The 19,062-nt window shown below is 38.2% G+C and overlaps 1 protein-coding gene across 1 annotated transcript in view; it reads left to right on the top strand.

Moving 5' to 3' along the window:
* Window positions 1-18,613, top strand: part of Csnk2a1 (casein kinase 2 alpha 1) — a 54,335-nt gene extending 35,722 nt beyond the window's left edge. The window contains 11 exon segments of the mRNA XM_047538852.1: window positions 4,060-4,161; window positions 4,671-4,721; window positions 6,098-6,157; window positions 8,131-8,214; window positions 12,247-12,357; window positions 13,013-13,114; window positions 14,285-14,385; window positions 15,171-15,319; window positions 16,111-16,197; window positions 17,234-17,304; window positions 17,306-18,613. Coding sequence (XP_047394808.1) covers window positions 4,060-4,161; window positions 4,671-4,721; window positions 6,098-6,157; window positions 8,131-8,214; window positions 12,247-12,357; window positions 13,013-13,114; window positions 14,285-14,385; window positions 15,171-15,319; window positions 16,111-16,197; window positions 17,234-17,304; window positions 17,306-17,407 — 1,020 coding nt within the window. The 3' untranslated portion in view covers window positions 17,408-18,613.
* Window positions 18,614-19,062: the final 449 nt, after the last annotated feature.

Genomic DNA, 19,062 nt, shown 5'->3' with positions numbered 1-19,062 from the left:
TCAAGTCATATAGTTATGCTGTGGCAGAGAATGAAAGTAAACATACTCTTCTGTCTTCCAGGTTTTGCCTAATATTCACTTCCTATATTTTTAATTACTGTCTATGATTTTGTTTTCATTAAATAAACCATTGCCTGTACTTTAAAAAAATGAGAAATCACAAATGCAGACCTTAAAGGAACAAACAGTGGCATCAGTGCAGCTAGTCTTGTGTAATTTCCTGTGTTGAGATGATCTGAGTGATAGGGACTGAGGCAAATTAGGAAGCACATTCCTCTTTAGAAGAGATAGCCAATTCTCAGCTCCAACTATTTTCCTATTGCATTACAATTCCAGTGTTGCTCAGTTTCTGTTTTACAAAGAGTGAGGAACTGATATTAGTATATGCATTTTCCTGGTTATTTAAATGACTCAGGATTTTTTTTAAAAAAATTCCTGCAGAGACCAGGTTTGGCCAATGAGCTACTAATATGCAACTTGTAATTTAATTATACTATAGTGTGCACTATTATCTTGGGAATTTATTTCTTCGTTTCTTACCATAGGTAACTTAACTTTTTCAATTAAAAAACCAAACTTTTTCAATTTACAGCCCTTTCTTTTTACATTGTCTAAGTAGCGTTTTTTTCCTTTTCCTTTTTTTCTTTATGGTCTTCCCGAGCCAAAAGAAATACCTAATATTATTGTTCTATATGTTAAAAGAAACTTTGTCCAAATACATAAATGATTGTATTTCTTTAATTTTTATTATTATTTTTAGTTATACATGGCAGTAGTCTATTTTGACATATTTATACAAACATGGAGTATATTTTATTCTAATTAGGATAGTAAGTGGTTACATTTTAACAACTCAGTGGCCATCAAGAGATTGATACACATTCATTTAAAGAAAAAAATAATTATGTAACCATAATTGATTGCTATTGAGGTTGTACACTTGTTAGACACTGCATAGATTCTCAGTACTGGGATCTGTGTGGTACCACCATGCTCATTTCCTGGCCCACATGGATTGTTTGCACAGTACTTGATTTTTATTACATCAACTTTGAAAAACCCAGCTTCATAAAAATAGGTCCTCAAAAAAACATAGTACAAACTAACATTGAAACTATGAACTACCTCAGGCTGGTGATATACTTACTATCTGACTGATACCAAGTATGATTGATGAATTTCCTTCAAAAAATTTAAAGTATATGACTGCCCCTGAGAATTTGCTAAGGTGCTTCATTACCATTTAAGAACCAGAGTTTAAATATATTTATATCTTATTTTATCATATGAAGAATGTAAACTAGGCTGGAAATCAGAGCATTTGAGTTTTAATCCATAGTAATTCATCTATGGAAATGAGATAATTTTGCTTTTTGTCTTTTGTGTTTTTTGGGGGGTACCTGGATTGAACTCAGGGGCACTCAACCACTGAGCCACATCCCCAGCCCTATTTTGTATTTTATTTAGAGACAGGGTCTCACTGAGTTGCTTAGTGCCTCTTTTTTGCCGATGCTGGCTTTGAACTTGTGATCCTCCTGCCTCAGCCTCCCAAGCCACTGCTGGGATTACAGGTGTGCGCCACCACACTGGCTGATAATTTTGTTTTACCTACCTTTCTTAGACTTTTTATAAGAATCCAGTATGAAATTGTGTATGGTCACATACTTGGAACCTGAAATTCTGTTATTGTAGGATGATGTTCATACAGGACACTGTATGATAGAATGAGAGGACATTATTTATATTCGTATTTTTTATATTTTTTTCTTCTCTCTCTCTCTCTCTCTCTCTCTTTTTTTTTTTTTTTTTTTCTTTTTTTTGCTAAGAGTTGCTTCGTGGCCTAAAATATGGTCTATATTGGAGAAGCTTCCGTGAACCACTGAGAAAAAATGTTTTCCACTATCTTTGGATGAAATATTCTATGTGTGTCTTTTAAGGAGATGACAATATTTAGAACCACATGAAACTTCACACACACACATACCAAAAATAAATAATATGTAGTTAGAATATACTCTAAGTATATATAGTTAGGAAAACTAGGCTGAAAAAAAAATTTCTAAATTACCCTTCACTCATAACCACCAATGGCTCCCACCTACCTAGAAAAGATAATCTCTGAATTTCCTTTCAGTCTTAAAAGATAGATAATGTAAGTGACCTTCACAAAATATATTTAAAATTTTTAGGGATATAGCTCAGTGGTAGAGTGCTTGCCTAACATGCATAAGACCATATTTTGATCTCTACATCTCAGAAATATTTTTTTAAAGAAAAATTTTAGTCTATCCCTGTTTTATCTAGTAAAAGTTACAGGGATCACATTAAATTGGGGCATAAGTCACCTTCCTGGTCCATCTCAAACCAACTAGAATTGGTTTGAAGAATTCTATGCAATAAAGTTTTGTAGACCAATAATTTTTTGCCATAAATCAGCTATTAGGAAGTAGTAATGTAGTAGAAAACAGGAGGTAGGTTGATGGGTTGGTCTCTGGAGGGGAGAAAATCTCCCAGATAGGCCAACAGATCAAAAAGATCTGATCTGTTGAAGGAAAATGAGAAAACTGATCACCTTGCTTCCCAGCCAGCCAGTACTGTTCTAATAGGAGTAAGGTAAAGCTATGGGTTGAATTGAATGTGGACTATGTAGAAGTGACTGTAAAAGTAACTTTATTAAGTGTTCTTTGCATTGGGACACATATATCACAACTCCTCTGAGGAAACTATATAGTCCTTTTCCACCAGTAATAAAAATAAAGTTGAGAAACATTTAAATGTTTTTCCCAAAACTTAGCTGCAAAGCCAGGCTTTAAAGACTGTTTCCAAAACCTCCTTGCTTCCTGCTATCCCATGTGCTTAGAACTTAAGGTTAAAAGAGTTTATAGTACTATAGTTCCTAGACCTAGATCATCAAAAATAGATTTCCAGTTTCATCCTCAAGATTCTGATTTAGGCCATGTATGGTGGTGTATGCCTGCCATCCCAGCAATTTTAGGAGACTAAGACAGGAGGATTACCAGTTCTGGGCCTGTGTCAGCAATTTAATGACACCCTAAGCAACTTAGACCCTGTCTCAAAATTTAAAAAGCAAGAGGAAGTAAGATTTTGAGTATAAGTTAAATAAAATATACTATTAAAAGTAGTGTCTGTTTTCACTTACTTGATGTAACTATTAGAACCTTTAAAATTACACGTGTGACTTGCATCATATTTTTCTTGAGTCAGCATTGTTTTAGACTATTCAGAAGGAAGGCTTTTTGAAGGAGGTACAGAAAAATAAAAGGATTTCTGCATAAAAACAAATGCGGAAAGGATGGGTGAGGACACAGGAATTTAGAAGATGTAACCCAGAACTCTGCAATGTAGTCTATTTTGGAGTTCAGGGATTCATTACCAAGAGTTTCTGTGATAAGATGAGACAATATTTTACATGTTAGGCCCAACCATATTCTGAGGTCTTTTAGTATACCTCACTTGATTCTTATTATGCTGGTTACTCCATTTAGATGTAAGGAAAGTCTTGAAGTTAAGTTGCCCAAGGGCACACAGCCAGCAGGTTGGAGGTACGATTGGCATTGATGGCAATCTGACTATGAAGCCCACACTTGACCCACAGATTATGCTGCACAGAAAATTTGACTGTCCTTGCTGTTGCTCACATTTCCTTCACATGGGATCATAGACTTAGAGGAAGGAATGAAGAGGACCTGTGTTTAATCCTAGTGGACAAGAAGTGTTTTTACAGTATACCTTAATATTACCAACCATTTAAACTGCTAGTCTATAAGGTTTTGAAACAACATATTAAGACTGTCAATTGAAATTAAATGCTAATTCTGTGGAAGTCTGGCCTTTGGAGTGGAAACCTTTTCCCCTTTAATTCAGCTTTTGTAAGTACCTGCAGAGTGCCTGGCACAGTGGTAGGAGAAGGGGATTCAGAGACGAGTCTGACACATTTCCTTTCTTCAAGGAGCTCATAAGTAAGCCATTTATGTATTATCCTATCTGTTGAAATACTCTGAAATAATTTTTTTTGCTGATACACGTTTACCCTTTCAGCCAGTAAAAAAGAAGAAAATTAAGCGTGAAATAAAGATTTTGGAGAATTTGAGAGGCGGTCCCAACATCATCACACTGGCAGACATTGTAAAAGACCCTGTGGTGAGTATAGTAGGTGTTAGCAAGGCCCCCCAGGGCTGAGTGGTCTTGGACCTGGAGCACAACTGGCCTCTTTCCATTCCCCCTTTCACCATTCAGTCTGGCATTATAAGTGCTTAATCAGATATACCATTTAACTAGCTTAGGTCTTTCTTTCAAAGAGACCTCCACCCACAGACTATTTCTTATTCTTCTAGGCTAAGAGACTGATAGCACTGGAAACTGAAATGTGTTAATCCATTTTGCAAACTCAGGTCCGATGCCGATGGGCGATGGGCGCAATGTCGGGCTGCCTAGAGCCTGGTGAGACTTCAGCTCCATGTCTTCTGTTTGAAATCCATCCCAAAAAATAACCTAAGTGTGGTGACGATCAGAGTGGGGGGGCTTGTAGCAATAAAGGGTTCCTTCTGAGGCAAGGACTGCCAAATTCACCACACTGCATCCACAAACTTTGTGCCCACTAAAGCTGCCAAGGCTATTACTAATGTGTGTTTTCTTTTTCTCTCCCCTAGTCACGAACCCCTGCCTTGGTTTTTGAACACGTAAACAACACAGACTTCAAGGTATAATATGTAGCCACCCATTTTAAGCTGTTGGCTTTTTAGACCACATGGAAAACCTTTTGGGGGGGTGATGGTTAAAAGAGCTTGCTTTTCACTGGTTTTTAAAGTGTTTTTCATCCTTGCATTGCTAAATGTTAAGTTATAAGGAAGAAAAAAAAAAAACCTTATACGATTAATACCCACTTCCCATGTTTTGCCCTTTTTTTTGATTAGTGCTCTTTTTAATGACCCCTATGTTTAGATCTCATCACTTTTACCACTCACTTAACTGTTTCTGCTGGTATTCAATTCGATGAAGGTAACAGTACATATTCACTCAAAATGTGGCATTAAGGCAATTTACTTTTGGACAAGAGTCTTCACGAAAGAGTATATTGTGTGTATAATAGTAGGGACTGCTTATTCCTTAGAATTCCTCAGAAACTCTGGGTATGGATCTCCTTTCCCTGGGTGGTACTGACGAGTAAGCCCAGAGCCTTACATACCCTAGACAAGTGCCTTGTCACTGATCTATACCCCCAGTCCCTTGGGCCATAAATCTTAAGAGGTGAGGAACAAAGAAGGGCATAGTCAAATTCTGCCTCTACAACATGTCTGAATTCTGACCCATCCAGTGGCTTACTTATTTCACAGTTCTTAATTCCAATATAACAGAAGAATGTAGGTACTCTATTGCAATGCAAGTTATAAGGGTGTTTTACATGTTTGTACCAGTCAGTATAAAGAATGTTAGTAATTAATAAATATGTGCATTCTTTTATTGAGAAGGAGAAAAAAAGGGACTATTTTAGAATCACAACAATAATTTCAGTATAAACTTTGTCAGAGAACACCACTAACTATTTAAAGACGTACATGTAAAAATTCTACAACCTTTTGGAGACTAGAACGGTTACATACAGATATTTGAATTCATTTTCAGCTTGGAATAGGAATAGTTCTGTTAAATTGGCTTTACAGGTTTGGCATTGTGCCTTCTGTATACGCGCTGGTGATCTGCAGTTTTGACTGTGTAAGTGAAAGATGGGTTAGTTCCCTACTGAAGAGGTTGTGTCTTTGCCAAATGCCTTTTACAAGAAGGTCTGAAGGTAAACAAAAAACAAATTAAATTGTAAACATGTAACAGTACAGTGAATTTTAGCTTCAGCAGTATGTTTAAGTAATTAAAATTCTTCGCTTTTACATATAGAGATGAAGACCCAAACTCTCTCTTTAAGTGAATATTACGTTGGAGATATAGAAAGCAATGAACAGACAGATCTAAGAACAGTGGCAAAGGAACCAGGTCTTAGTTTGAATTACTATGAGTGAGAATGAGAAATTGCTTTCTTATTAGTATTATCTTGTAACTCAAATGTTGCATTTGTCTTTAACAGCAATTGTACCAGACGTTAACAGACTATGATATTCGATTTTACATGTATGAGATCCTGAAGGTAAGGATCCTTGGATACCAAATATCTCTTAAAATTGGTCTTACCTTTGTAAAATAGTCCAACTGATGGCAGAAAAACCAGTGAATTAACTTTGTGAGGTGTGTTGAAAACATACATATTGAGTAGGTTTCTTCATTTGTTTTTTGTTTTTTTTTTTTTCAGTACTGGGGTTTAAATCTGGAGCCTTGTAAATGCTCTACTGCTGACTTACATCCCCAGCCCTTTTTATTTTTGTTTTGAGACAGGGCCTCACCAGGTTGCCCAGGCTGGCCTTGAACTTTACTTTCCTAGCTCAGTCTCTTAAGAAACTGCGATTCTAGGTGTGTATCACTAAACCCAGCACATTCAAGTTTTGTAGCTAATGGTATTAAAATTGAGACTTTTGTGAGCATTGTGGGGTCTGATAGGAGTATAACTTAGAATACTTTGAAAGAGGTATTTGTAAGAGGGCTGAGAGTGAAAATTATATTGTCAAAACCTTTAAAAACACTTATGATTCAGCAAATGTTAACTGAGCCTCAGAGGGTCATTGTCCTAAAGATTGTGTAAATCTCTGCTTGGGATTTGGTGATTAAGAGTGGATTTTGATTTCTCAAGTGGGATCATCAAATATCTTTCTCCCAGTAGTTACAAGATCAACTTCTAATGGAGAGAGTTGCTTTTTGGTAGTAGTGGTTTAGCATCCTGGTTATCTTTCAATTAGTGCAACATTTACAGAGTCTACTCCCCTCACTAAAAACATGAAAATGTAGCACCAAAAGAAAGAAAATGATTTCATTTCAGGGACAATTCAAATGCCTTAGTAATTTAAAAAAGACTTTTTCTTTGTCATTGTATCGTGTGCCTAAAATAAAAATATAGTTTCAGCTCCCAATAAATAAATAGATAAGAAAGTTGCTAAGAGTTGGCTAAGGTTTCTTATTAAACAAGGGTTAACATCAAACGTGTAGAGATATTTGATATTTCCCTTGGCTCATGGAGTCCTGTGACAAGCAGGGCTTCAGAAAGTTGTGACTATGCTTGCCTAGCCCTGAGAACTACGGGATTCCAAGTTGCCCTTAAGTTAGGACAAGAACTTGGATGAGGATCATAAGTTCCAAGCCAGCCTCAACTAAGCGAGGCCCTAAACAAGGAGATTCTGTCTCAAAATAAAAAGGGATGGGTATATAACTCAGAGGTAAAGCAACCCTGGGTTTAATCCCTAGTACCAACCAAAAAGAAAAAAGAAAAGAAAAGAACTTGGGTAATGATATCAATTGACTAAAAGACCAGAATTAACAAATCCCAAAGATTATGTCACTCAATTCACCTTAGTTTGGGGTAGGGAACTTTTCAGATTGCATTGGATGACCTAGATCATGGGTTGACAAAATTCCTTAAAAAGCTGAATGGTAAATATTTAGAATTTGTGAGCCAAAGGAGTCTTTGTCACGCTATTTGGCTCTGTTCTTAGGACAAAAGCAGGCATGCAAACAAATAGGTGAGGCTTTGTGCCATAAGATACTATTCACAAAAATGGGCAGCAGTCCAAATTTTTCCCATAGGCCATAGTTTACCAATTTCTGTTGTAGACTCTTAGCTGCTAAACAAATGTTCTTCAGGTGTGAGGTTTATATATAGGCTGGTTTTCTTTTGAGAGGCATGTGTTTGTGGAAATAATCTAGATTTTGGATGAGAAGTAAAAGTTGGAAGTGGAGCAGTTGGTATATACTATGGGGTCTTTTTGAACAGAAAGGTAGTTGAAGCAACTCTGTAAAGAACAGAACTTGGAAGTTCAGAGACCTGAGTTTGCTTGACTGTGAAATCCTGGAAAAAGTCTCTGAAATATAGCTGTAGGAGTGATTGTCCTAATCCTGATTCCTAGGGATGTCTCAAGAGGTTAGAAGGAAAACTTAGTTGGAAAAAATATTAAAGAATTGTAAAAACAAAATCATTCTTAGGAAGCCTGATTTTCTTATCTGTTCCTCCCATAGGCCCTGGATTACTGTCACAGCATGGGAATTATGCATAGAGATGTGAAACCCCATAATGTCATGATTGATCATGAGCACAGAAAGGTAAAGAGATAAACTTAACAGGCTTTATTTATCAGCATGATGGAGTTTTCAACACTTTATCTCTAGTTTCTGTCATAGTTCCTGTATTTTTGATATTTGGTGGCTGACTGAATTAAATCAACATTTTTAAACCATTATTTATATGCCTAGGAATACAGTCAAGGAAACAGATGAGTATAGTGGACAAAACATTTGTCTAGGACAGGAAACCTTGCTAGTCTTAGAGAAAAATTTGTTTCCTGAGAAACCCTTTTCTCATTTGCCTTCTTTTTCTTACCTGTGCAATAAGTGTAATAATTCCCTTGCATGCCATTAAGTTAAACGTGAAAATTAAAAGTACACAATTGTGAAGTGACTGAAATATTCAGAAAACGCTAGTTTGGTTAACAAGCATCTGAGGCCTCACCTCTACTATTGCTTTACATGGGGACTGTAATAGCCACGTTTTTTAAGGTGACCAAACCTACCTCTTGCAGGCAATAATGACTGTCTTTTGTGATCTTTGGAAAAGTAGGTGATATAAATCAAGGAACAAAGAATGGCCATGGGTGCTATTTTAAATAACGGGTAAGAGAAGCTTTTGTTGGCAAGGTGACATCTTAGAAAACACTGGAAGAATCCTCGCCATGCCATGCCATGTAAGGAAAAAAGTATGTTCCAGGTAAAGGAAATAGCAAGCCCAAAAGCCCTAGTACAAGAATGTGCTTGTCTGAACTTATAGAGGAAAAACCAACTCAAACTGTTTCCCCTGTGTTATGTGCTTACACAACACAGATCACTTCTATAACCCCCGAAAGTGTGGTGATTTCTCCCTACCAGTAAGCCAGTAATTAATTCTGCTGCAGACACCATCTGCATGTCCTCTGATTTGATTCAGTTGTGACCTGAAGTTGACATTAGATTCCAAGATTGTCCTCTTCCCTTATTTAGATACTTTCCGTAAGCCCCAGGTCATTGAACATTTTGCTTCTGACCAACTGGCTTTAACTTGGACTTCCCACAATTCCTTTCTCAGAACTCAGGGAAACACATTTAGTGCTTTATTATAAAGCATGTTAAAGAGATTACAGATAGATGTACAGGGAAAGGCATGTGTGAAGGGGTGCAGCTTCCTTGCCATCTCCAGGCACACCACCCTCTAGTGGTTGGGAGGCTCTCTGAACCCTGATTTTTTGGTTTTCATGGAGACTCTATTACATAAGTGTGATTGTAACATAGACAACTGTGTAGCAAAGTGATTGAACAGAAAAAAGTGTGGTCTGATGTTAATGACTGAGAAGAGAAACCCATCAAGGCCTGTCTGTCTAGATTCTTCTTGGCCTCTCTGTACAGTACTCCTCCCAGATGCAGCACAGAACTTCTTCTGAAATGATGATCTTAGGGTTAGGTTCAGTGTTGGTGTTTAACTTGGAGTTCCCACAAACCCTTTCTCAGAGCTCTTTGCAGTGTGACCAGCTCAAACAGGCTTTCAGTTCTGTGATCCACCGTAAGAGAGATATTAAGTTTCTCTGGTTTACCTTGGGGAGAAAAGGGTGTAGGCAAAAAGCAAGTAGCAAGAAATTTTGCTTTCTGAGGCCTGAAGTACCATAGCAATAATAGTCTACCTGTTTTGCTCTGAAGCTACTTCAGGAACCAAGGACAGAAGGCCAAATACTTTAACAAAAGAGATACTTACCATTCTAGTCATTTAAGGAATAGGTGCTATGGAAATCATGAGCAAGGAACTATGGATGAAAATGAGTGTGTGTGTGTGTGAGAGAGAAAGAGAATGTCACAGCTGGTGTGTTAGAACAGCAGCAAGAATGGATCTGGGATAGAATGGAGAAAAGAAGGAAGGAAACAAGGTCAAAAAGATGAATATCCTTATAGGTCATTGTCAAGTCCTGTCCCTGAAGATGGAGAGCTTTTTCAAGGTCTGAGCCTAACGTTGACATGTTCTCACTTGAATTTTAATGTTCAGTGTACATGTATTAGAACAGCTAAAATAAAAAATAGTGGCAGGACCAAAGGCTGGGAAGGATGTGAAGAAACTTAATACATTGGTGTAGGAAATATAAAATTTGGCATTTTGGAAAATACCAAACTGATGTTTTCCAGTTTGTAGGTTGTCACTTTCTTAAGCTAAACATATGCCTACCGTACAATCCAGTTGTGTCAATTTATTTCTGAGAAATAAAAACCTGGGTCCACACAAAAACCAGTATACATAAATGTAGCTTTATTTGTGATAGCTCAGAATTGAGGGGGGAAAATATGCTTCAGTGAGTGAATGGTTAAACAAACTGGTATTATATATCCCCACCATATACTACTATGGTGTACTATTAGCCATAAAAGGAAGGAACTCTGATTACATGCAGTAACTTGGATGGATTTTATACTGAGTGAACAAAAACATTCTCAAAAATTCATACGCTAATGATCCCATTTATATGACATTCCGAAAATGACAAAACCAAGAAGGTTGACAACACAGATTACCAGGAATTGACACAGCATGTGAAACATCTCTGTGGTGATGGAACACTTCTGTATCTTGTAGTGAAAGTGATGTGAGTAAAATCATACAGAACTGCATACCTGTGTGTGTGTGCGCGCGTGCGTACGTTTATGCATCTTCATAAGTTCATTTAAGACTTAGGAATTGTTTCAAGGTCACTTTCCTGCTTTTGATATTGTACTTCAGCTGTATGTGATGCTGCCATTGGTAGAAACCTAATGAAGGGTACACTGATAATGCTACTTATTTTGCAACTTCCTGTGAACCTCTAATTGTTTTAAAATAAACAGCTTTTTGAGAAATGTTCTGGTTGCTGTGTAGATAAAAGAGGGCAAGAGTAAAAGCAGGGATGTCAGGAGAAGGAGCTATTGCAATAAATCAGACAAGATGGGGGTAGAATGGATTGAGATAGAGGAGATAATGGTAATGGTCAGAATATGGCCACCCAGCAGGACTTGTTGACAGGTTAAACGTGAGGTATGAGGGAAACAAAAGTCTAAGGTGAATCTTAAAACTGGCCTGAATGGCAGGTTATTTGAGGTCATCTCTAACTGAGGGAAACTGAGTGGAGTCTATTTGCAGGGAGTAATCAAAGATTTCGTTTTGAGATATAAACAGTTACTTAGTGCCAGGACAATCAGGCATTCTTCTTCAAGATGTGCTGCTCACACTTCAGATTACAGTCATGCTTTGTACTGTGGTCAAATAAGGTTGCCTCTTGTTCCTATTAGTTCTTTTTCTACTTTCAGGTCACTTTTTGGAAAAAACTGTATTAATATGACTTCTATAACTTCATTCACTATTTACTTTTTTTTTTCTCCTGTGTACCAGACATTGTATAAAATTCTAAAAACTACAAAGTTGACTAAAACAGTCCTTAACTAACTCCAGGAGTTTACTGTCCATATTTAAAAAGAAAGGTGGAAAACAAACAGTACCTGAGTCGTAACAATTTATGTCTGGGGCAGGTGGGCAAAGCATATGCTTCCCTGACATTGCAGAATAAAGCTCTGCTTCCTGGTGTTAAAAAAAAAAAAAAAAAGGTAAAGAGTTTTAAAGAAATGTATCTGAGGTTCAGGGGACTGAAAGCAGTGATTTCTTCTGCTTGGTTGATTAGAAAAAACTTCACTGAGGAACTAACTTAAATATCCCAAAACATAAGTAAATGTTCACCAATAGGAGTGGCTATAAGTTGGATAGCAATAACTTAGTCAGATGAGATGGACTGGGATACAGCTCGGGTTAGAGCACTTTACCGTGAATCAGGCCCTGAGTTCAGTCCCCACCCAGGACCACAAAAAAAGACATTCAGAAAGGCATATAATTAGAGTGTTTTTAGAAACTAGATCATAGGAAAAACTGTATGTTAAGCTAAGTTTTAAATCATTATCATGAAAGTTAGTACAGGAGTTGTAATAAAGAGTGACATGCTTGGGTGGTATTTTTTTATAGAGTACTCTAATGACCAAATGGAGGTAGCTTAGAAGAAGATAAAGTTGCTCATGGTTTATTCTCTCTTTCTTTCCTTTCAGCTACGGCTAATAGACTGGGGTTTAGCTGAGTTTTACCATCCTGGACAAGAATATAATGTCAGAGTTGCTTCCCGATACTTCAAAGGTCCTGAGCTACTGGTAGACTATCAGGTGAGAAGAGAAGGGCAAGTACAATTTTGGTCCTAGGACATAATTTGCAAAATCTGTCACTTCATGCTTTTGAATAAGCCATTTATGTACACCCACAGCAGTCCCTTTTATGTGAAATGTAACATAAATCACTTTATTTCCCATAATTTGTGTTGCTGTTGTTATAATGTTGGTAGAATATGAGTAGATCTGTATTTGATCCTAAGTTAAGAAAAAGTATACCCAAGATATTAAAAATCTGACAATTCTTAGGGGAATTTTTCATGGTCATTCTTCCCAGGACATTATCAGATACCTTAAAAAGTTTCAAATTCTGGGAGTGGGGATGTAGCCAAGTGGTAGAGCACTTACCTTACAGACACAGGGTTCTGGGTTCAATCCCCAGTACTGTTTAAAAGCGGGGTGGAGGATTTCATGAACTGGGGATTTTCTTATGAAAGTTGTTTTGTCTTGTTTTGTTTTTTTAAATGGCAGTTTTAAAGTAGTAGTACACATTGTTGTAAAATTAAATAAATGCATAGAAGAAAAGATATATGAATATGTTACTGATTTTTTTCCTCAGTGTTTTTTTTTTTTAAGTAGTAGGCAATTTTCTGTTTTAAAGTCACAAGTCTCAGCATTCATGTATGATAACAATGACTTTATTTTAATGCAGATGTATGATTATAGTTTGGATATGTGGAGCTTGGGTTGTATGCTGGCAAGTATGATCTTCCGGAAGGAACCCTTTTTCCATGGACATGACAATTATGATCAGGTGATATATGTTGTTCCCATTAAGGAACTTACGTAATGATGCCCAGACCTGCCTCCTCATTGGAAACCTTAGTCAACTTTTCTCAAATACAAATGCCTAGTCCTCCCCTTCAGTCTTTTTAGTTTGCATTACTTGTTTTATTGTGAAATATACATATCAATATTAAACACATGTATATTTCAAAGCCTCATATTGAACAACCATACAACTGTCATTCAGATTAAAAAGTGTAACATTACCATAGAATCTCCTAATGTAAGTTTTCATTAGAATTGGGATTGGAGGGGCTGGGGTTGTAGCTCAGTGGTAGAGAGCTTGCCTAGCACCTGTGAGGCACTGGGTTTGATCCTCAGCACCACATATAAATAAATAAAATAAAATAAAGGTATTGTGTTCATCTAAAACTGAAAAAAAAAAAACTAAAAAAAAAAAAAAGAATTGGGATTGGAAATATTCTCTCCTACATGTTGGTTTATAAGTGATATTTCTGTGATCCATTTTTTTATATGGATTGAGTTGATACATCATCAGTAGAAATAGAGATAGTATTTTTTAGACTAACTCCACTTTCCCCTTGAAGATCAAGGGACCGTTTCATTCAAGAGAACCTGGCATGATTGTAGGCCCTTGTGGAAGGTACTGTTGCCTTGTTCCCATTGAGCACAGTGGCCATTTTTAATGAATCAAAGAATACAACCTGTCAAAGTCAGTAACTGTCAGATGCCAGGCCGGACTCAGTCCTTCTCAAGTAGTTCATAGTGTATCTGTAAGAGAATTAAACAAATAAGGAAATAAATTAGAGTCATAACTGTCAAGAGTACCAAGATACAAAGACAGTGGTAGAGAGCAGTCTGCATGTGCAAAGGCAACTTCCCAAAAGAAGTGATAGGTATCAACTGGGTTGGTGGGGTAGGGAGTACAGTTCTAGTATGGGAACATTTCAAGAGGAAGGTTATAAAGCAGTTTTTCTAAAATTTTCACATTGAGTTGATTTGAGAATTTTTATGTAGAAATTCATTCCTGTTACACAAAAATTTGAACCATAAACTATTAGGAGGTAACATTCATACCTATAGACATAATGATGCCTTTCTGTTAATTTGTTCATGGTTGTGGATTTGATCATGTGATATACTTGTGATTTGGGCTTTTGTCTTTCTTTAATACTAGTTGGTGAGGATAGCCAAAGTTCTGGGGACAGAAGATTTATATGACTATATCGACAAATACAACATTGAATTAGATCCACGTTTCAACGATATCTTGGGCAGGTAAGTCATAAAGTCTATGCATCTCTGACTTAGTCGCTTAGGTATGTGCTGGCACTTTGGATCCAGGACTATCCAACAATAGTCCTGTTGTTTTTGCCAAAAATGCTAGAATGCCCGTGTTCTAGATGCTGCAGGACACACTGAGGAGGCCTGTAAAGCATTGGGTTGAATGTCTATTTCTCACATTCACTTAGAGGAATCTTAACTGTGAGGATTGTAATCAGAGGATTCCTATGAAATGAATGAAATACAGGTTTTAGTGTAAGGGTTATAGTTGTCAGAAATTAAAATCTCTCTTGATTTAGCTTGCTTCTTTAAATGACAGACCCCTCTTCACAGGAAGAAATAGACTGAGAGGCAGATAGCTGACTCCAAAGGGAGTGACTAGGTACAGTGCTGACACAAGAACCATGGAAGGGCTTCTGCTGGCTAAGTGCAAAGATGTTAGGGATGTGTGTGGAGACAGGAAAGATGCCTAGTTAGCTTAGCTACCTGCCCTTATTGCTGAACAGTATTCTATAAAATAATCTGAATTAATGGTTCTTAAAATTGGGAGGACTCGGATTTCTTTTTGTAACACCACTGTTTTCAGCCTCCAATTAGCTTTGTCATCTTCTCACCCCATCCCACTTCTACTGTGGCAGAGTGGTACAAGACTGCACTCCTGAAATTTACCCTTCTTTGCTGTTGTCTGAACACCTAGCCACTAAGGAAGATGTAGGAATGAAGTACCAGGCTTTTTTACCCCAGCGAGCCATTTCTCATTCCCCCTTTTGTCCTTGCAGACACTCTCGTAAGCGATGGGAACGCTTTGTACACAGTGAAAACCAGCACCTTGTCAGCCCTGAGGCCTTGGATTTCTTGGACAAGCTGCTGCGGTATGACCACCAGTCACGGCTCACTGCAAGAGAGGCCATGGAACATCCCTATTTCTGTGAGTCTTAACTGCACAGAGCCTCGGCAGGCACTGCCATCACTGCCCAGCAGACTGGGAAGTGGGACAGAACAAACGCCATGATAAAAACTCTGGGCCCAGGGTCCTATTGGATAGAGCTGCAGTTCAGCTCCTGTTAGCTCCCTGCAAGGTTACTTTGCCCATGTTGAGCCTTAGTTTCTTCAAATGGGCCATTGATGGCAATCATTGTGCAAATTTTGGGGGAGTTTTCATATCTATAAACCTACTGTGTAGAAAGTGGTCTGGAGTAGTTGAATTAGAAATGAACAGTACTATGTCTGTCCCTTCTGTGGTAATCATTTGTTGGAGAGACCCAGTAAGGTTTGTAATATTATAAGAAAACTTTGGTTTAGTTTCATGAGTATAGCTAATTGGGCCATCCTGTATGGAATGCCACTTAGACCCACCCTGGCCTTACAGTGATGCATCAGTGTTGGATTGTTCCCTGGGGAGTGTTGTCTTGACCAAGTTAAGCCCCAACACTACCAACTTCATCTTAAATTAGTTCTACTACGGATAATTACCTTATCTTCCTACCATTTGGTTTCAGAGTTTATCACCGTTGGACAGAAAAGGTATTTCTGTTTTAAACTACTTGTCTAATTTATGGTGAAGGCCGTTGCTACCTTAAGTTTCAGGAATAATACGGAGTACAGATAAAATGCAAAGATTGAAGGTGGCTGCTATGAGTCGTCCCCCCACCCCCCACAAGACTGATTAATTTAAGCCTTCAACCAAAACAGAGCCTAACCTTTTTGTCTCTTTTCCAGACACTGTCGTAAAGGACCAGGCTCGAATGGGTTCATCTAACATGCCAGGGGGCAGTACACCTGTCAGCAGCGCCAATATGATGTCAGGTCAGTTCATTGGTATATTCCCATTTAAAATGTGGAAGTCAGTTATTATTAGTTTTATGCCCTCTTTGTGGCCCAATTTCTTGTGTATCTTCTCCGTGGGATGTCCTTGATGACATACTGGCCCATGTGGCTTTTCCCATCAGGTCACAAGGTGCATTGTATACCTAGTATACTCTAGTGACACTGTCTTGACCATGGAGTATCAACAGTCTCTTCCAGGTCAGAATGCCAGCATCCCTAACTGAAAGTGTCTCACAATGGGACTTAGAGTTCCAAAAACTATACAGAATAAAAGAGATGTTTCATCTCAGTTTAGAGTGATGTTAATTACAGAAAAAAATTTTTTAATTGAGGGGTAGAGGATGGGGATTATACATGGGTATGTGTCTATGCACAGTTCTTTTGCGAGAGCAATACAGTATACCTAGTAAATTATAATGATTCATATGAAATTGTTTTTCATTATTGTTAAACTGTGGTTTATGATTTTTAATAAAGTGTACAATTATTCAAAAGAATCCATAGGCCCATACCCTGAAAATTATGCATTCAGGTAACATCCAAATGGGTACACTTGTGATTGTAAGACATTTACTCAGATTCCTCAAATCATTGCTGTCTTCTTTGTACTGGGGATCAATGATACCTAGGACCTCATACATGTGAGGTAAGCATCGTATCACTGAGCTACATCCCCCAGCCACACAGCCATCCCACTTTTTTCTTTTTTTTTTCTAACCTATGTGCAAAATGATGTACAGCCAAGGTTACTTATTTGTAATAGCAGTACATTGAAACAGTTACCAGTAGGGAACTGGTTAAATCACTTATGGGGCATCTTTTCAGTGGAATATGATATGACTGTAGAAAAGAATGATTAAATGTTTCATGTTCTGTTAAAGATCTAATTCCAGGATAATGGGTAAAAAATTGACCCAGAGGGACCCTTCATTAAAGAAAAGAGTCCTAGGGAAAACTTGTGACTGCTATTGCTATGGTTAGTATCTCTGACTCACTGTCAGCTCTTTTCTTTCAGGGATTTCTTCAGTGCCAACCCCATCACCCCTTGGACCTCTGGCAGGCTCACCAGTGATTGCTGCTGCCAACCCCCTTGGGATGCCTGTTCCAGCTGCCGCTGGTGCTCAGCAGTAACGGCCCCATCAGTCTCCTGATGCCTGAGCAGAGGTGGGGAAGTCCACCTTCTCCTTGATGCAGCTTGCGCCTGGCGGGGAGGGGTGAATACTTCAGAAGCACCGTGTCTGAACCGTTGCTTGTGGATTTATAGTAGTTCAGTCATAAAAAAAAAATTATAATAGGCTGATTTTCTTTTTCTTTTTTTTTTCTTTTTTCTTTTTTTTTTTTTTAACTCGAACTTTTCATAACTCAGGGGATTCCCTGAAAATTACCTGCAGGTGGAATATTTCACGGACAAATTTTTTTCTCCCCTTCCAAATTCAGTTCCTCATTACTAAAGAACAAAGATAAACCAGCCTCAATCCCAGCTGCTGCGTTTGGGCGGAGATTTCTTCCCATTCCTACCGTTGCTTCCCCCACCTTCTACACTTTGGGGGGGTTGTATCTCACGCTCTTCTCCAGAGATTACAAAAACGTAACTTCTCAGGAGGCAGGAAGGAAGAGAGGCATGGCGGACCCAATCTAAGAGCAGTGTACTGCTGGTCACTTGTATCACTTTACTCCAGAAGTGCTTCAGTGGGGTTATCCTGGCGACTCTAGTGGAAGCGTGTCTTACTTATGTTGAGATGTTGAAAATCTACACAAAGTGCAGACAGATCCTAAAAACTTCTGTTTAGTATGAATCATGTCTTACTGACCTAACCCTAAATCCAGCTCACTTATAATTTTAGTTTTAGTTTAGTTTAAAATTGTGATACCTTCCCTCCCAGGCTTCTACCTTGGTCTTTCCCCCTTTCGTCTCCCAACATGCTGTGCTCAATAGCTGGTAGGAGGGAGAAGGCAAAAACTTTTTCATTTTCTTTGACTTGGCCATGTTGAAGTCAGTTGGTTATTGGACATAACTTACTGCTTTTCTCGAAAGAAACATTTTCTATATAGGTTTCATGGTAGTAACTCTTAAGAACTGACGGGAGGTGAGGCCACACTGAGTTTCATTTTAAGCTGTCTACCTTCTTTTCCTCCTACCCTTCCCTTCCTTCACATGCCATCCAAGGAGAAGACCTGTTCCTTGGTCTTGTAAATGTATCTAAGAGCAGGAGCAGAGCCACTGTCTCCAGTGAAACAGAAATGGTAGACCTGTAATTGTGGGCAACTATCAACTCTTGTTACAGCCCTGCCACCCCTTGCTGTGTGTATATATATAATACTTTGTCCTTCATATGTGAAAGATCCAGTGTTGGAATTCTTTGGTGTAAATAAACGTTTGGTTTTATTTATCAAGGTTAGATTTAAGTTCCCTGTGTAAAGGTCTCGCTGGGTGGGTGTCTCACATTCACATCTGAGGGGCCTGCAGCCCTGTGCCATGGAGCTTCCCAAGGCCCCGGTTTTTATACACCCCTTGTTTGACCCATGGTACTGGGCAGGGCAGAGAGGCCTTAAAAAAGCACCACAAGCCAAAGCGTCTCTGGGGATTAAGGATCCTTTGCCATAAAACTCATTTTGTGTCAGCAGTGCAGGGATTGGGGATGGGAAAAGTCGCCAGTTTTTGTGTGTTCGTGTGTGTGTATCAAGTGGACTTTCCACTGTAATCCAACCACCTAAGTTTATCAGGTGCTTCACTGAGGAAGCCTAGTTTTTTAAGCACAATAGCAAAACCATCAGCTCTGTATTTTCTCCTGTTACTTCATTACAGTAGCTGCTTGTGGGGACTAGGAAAAAATTCTTCCAACA

Source organism: Sciurus carolinensis, chromosome 2, assembly GCF_902686445.1.
Source record: "Sciurus carolinensis chromosome 2, mSciCar1.2, whole genome shotgun sequence".
Classification (NCBI taxonomy): Eukaryota; Metazoa; Chordata; class Mammalia; order Rodentia; family Sciuridae; genus Sciurus; species Sciurus carolinensis.
This window is presented reverse-complemented; position numbering and strand designations above follow the sequence as displayed.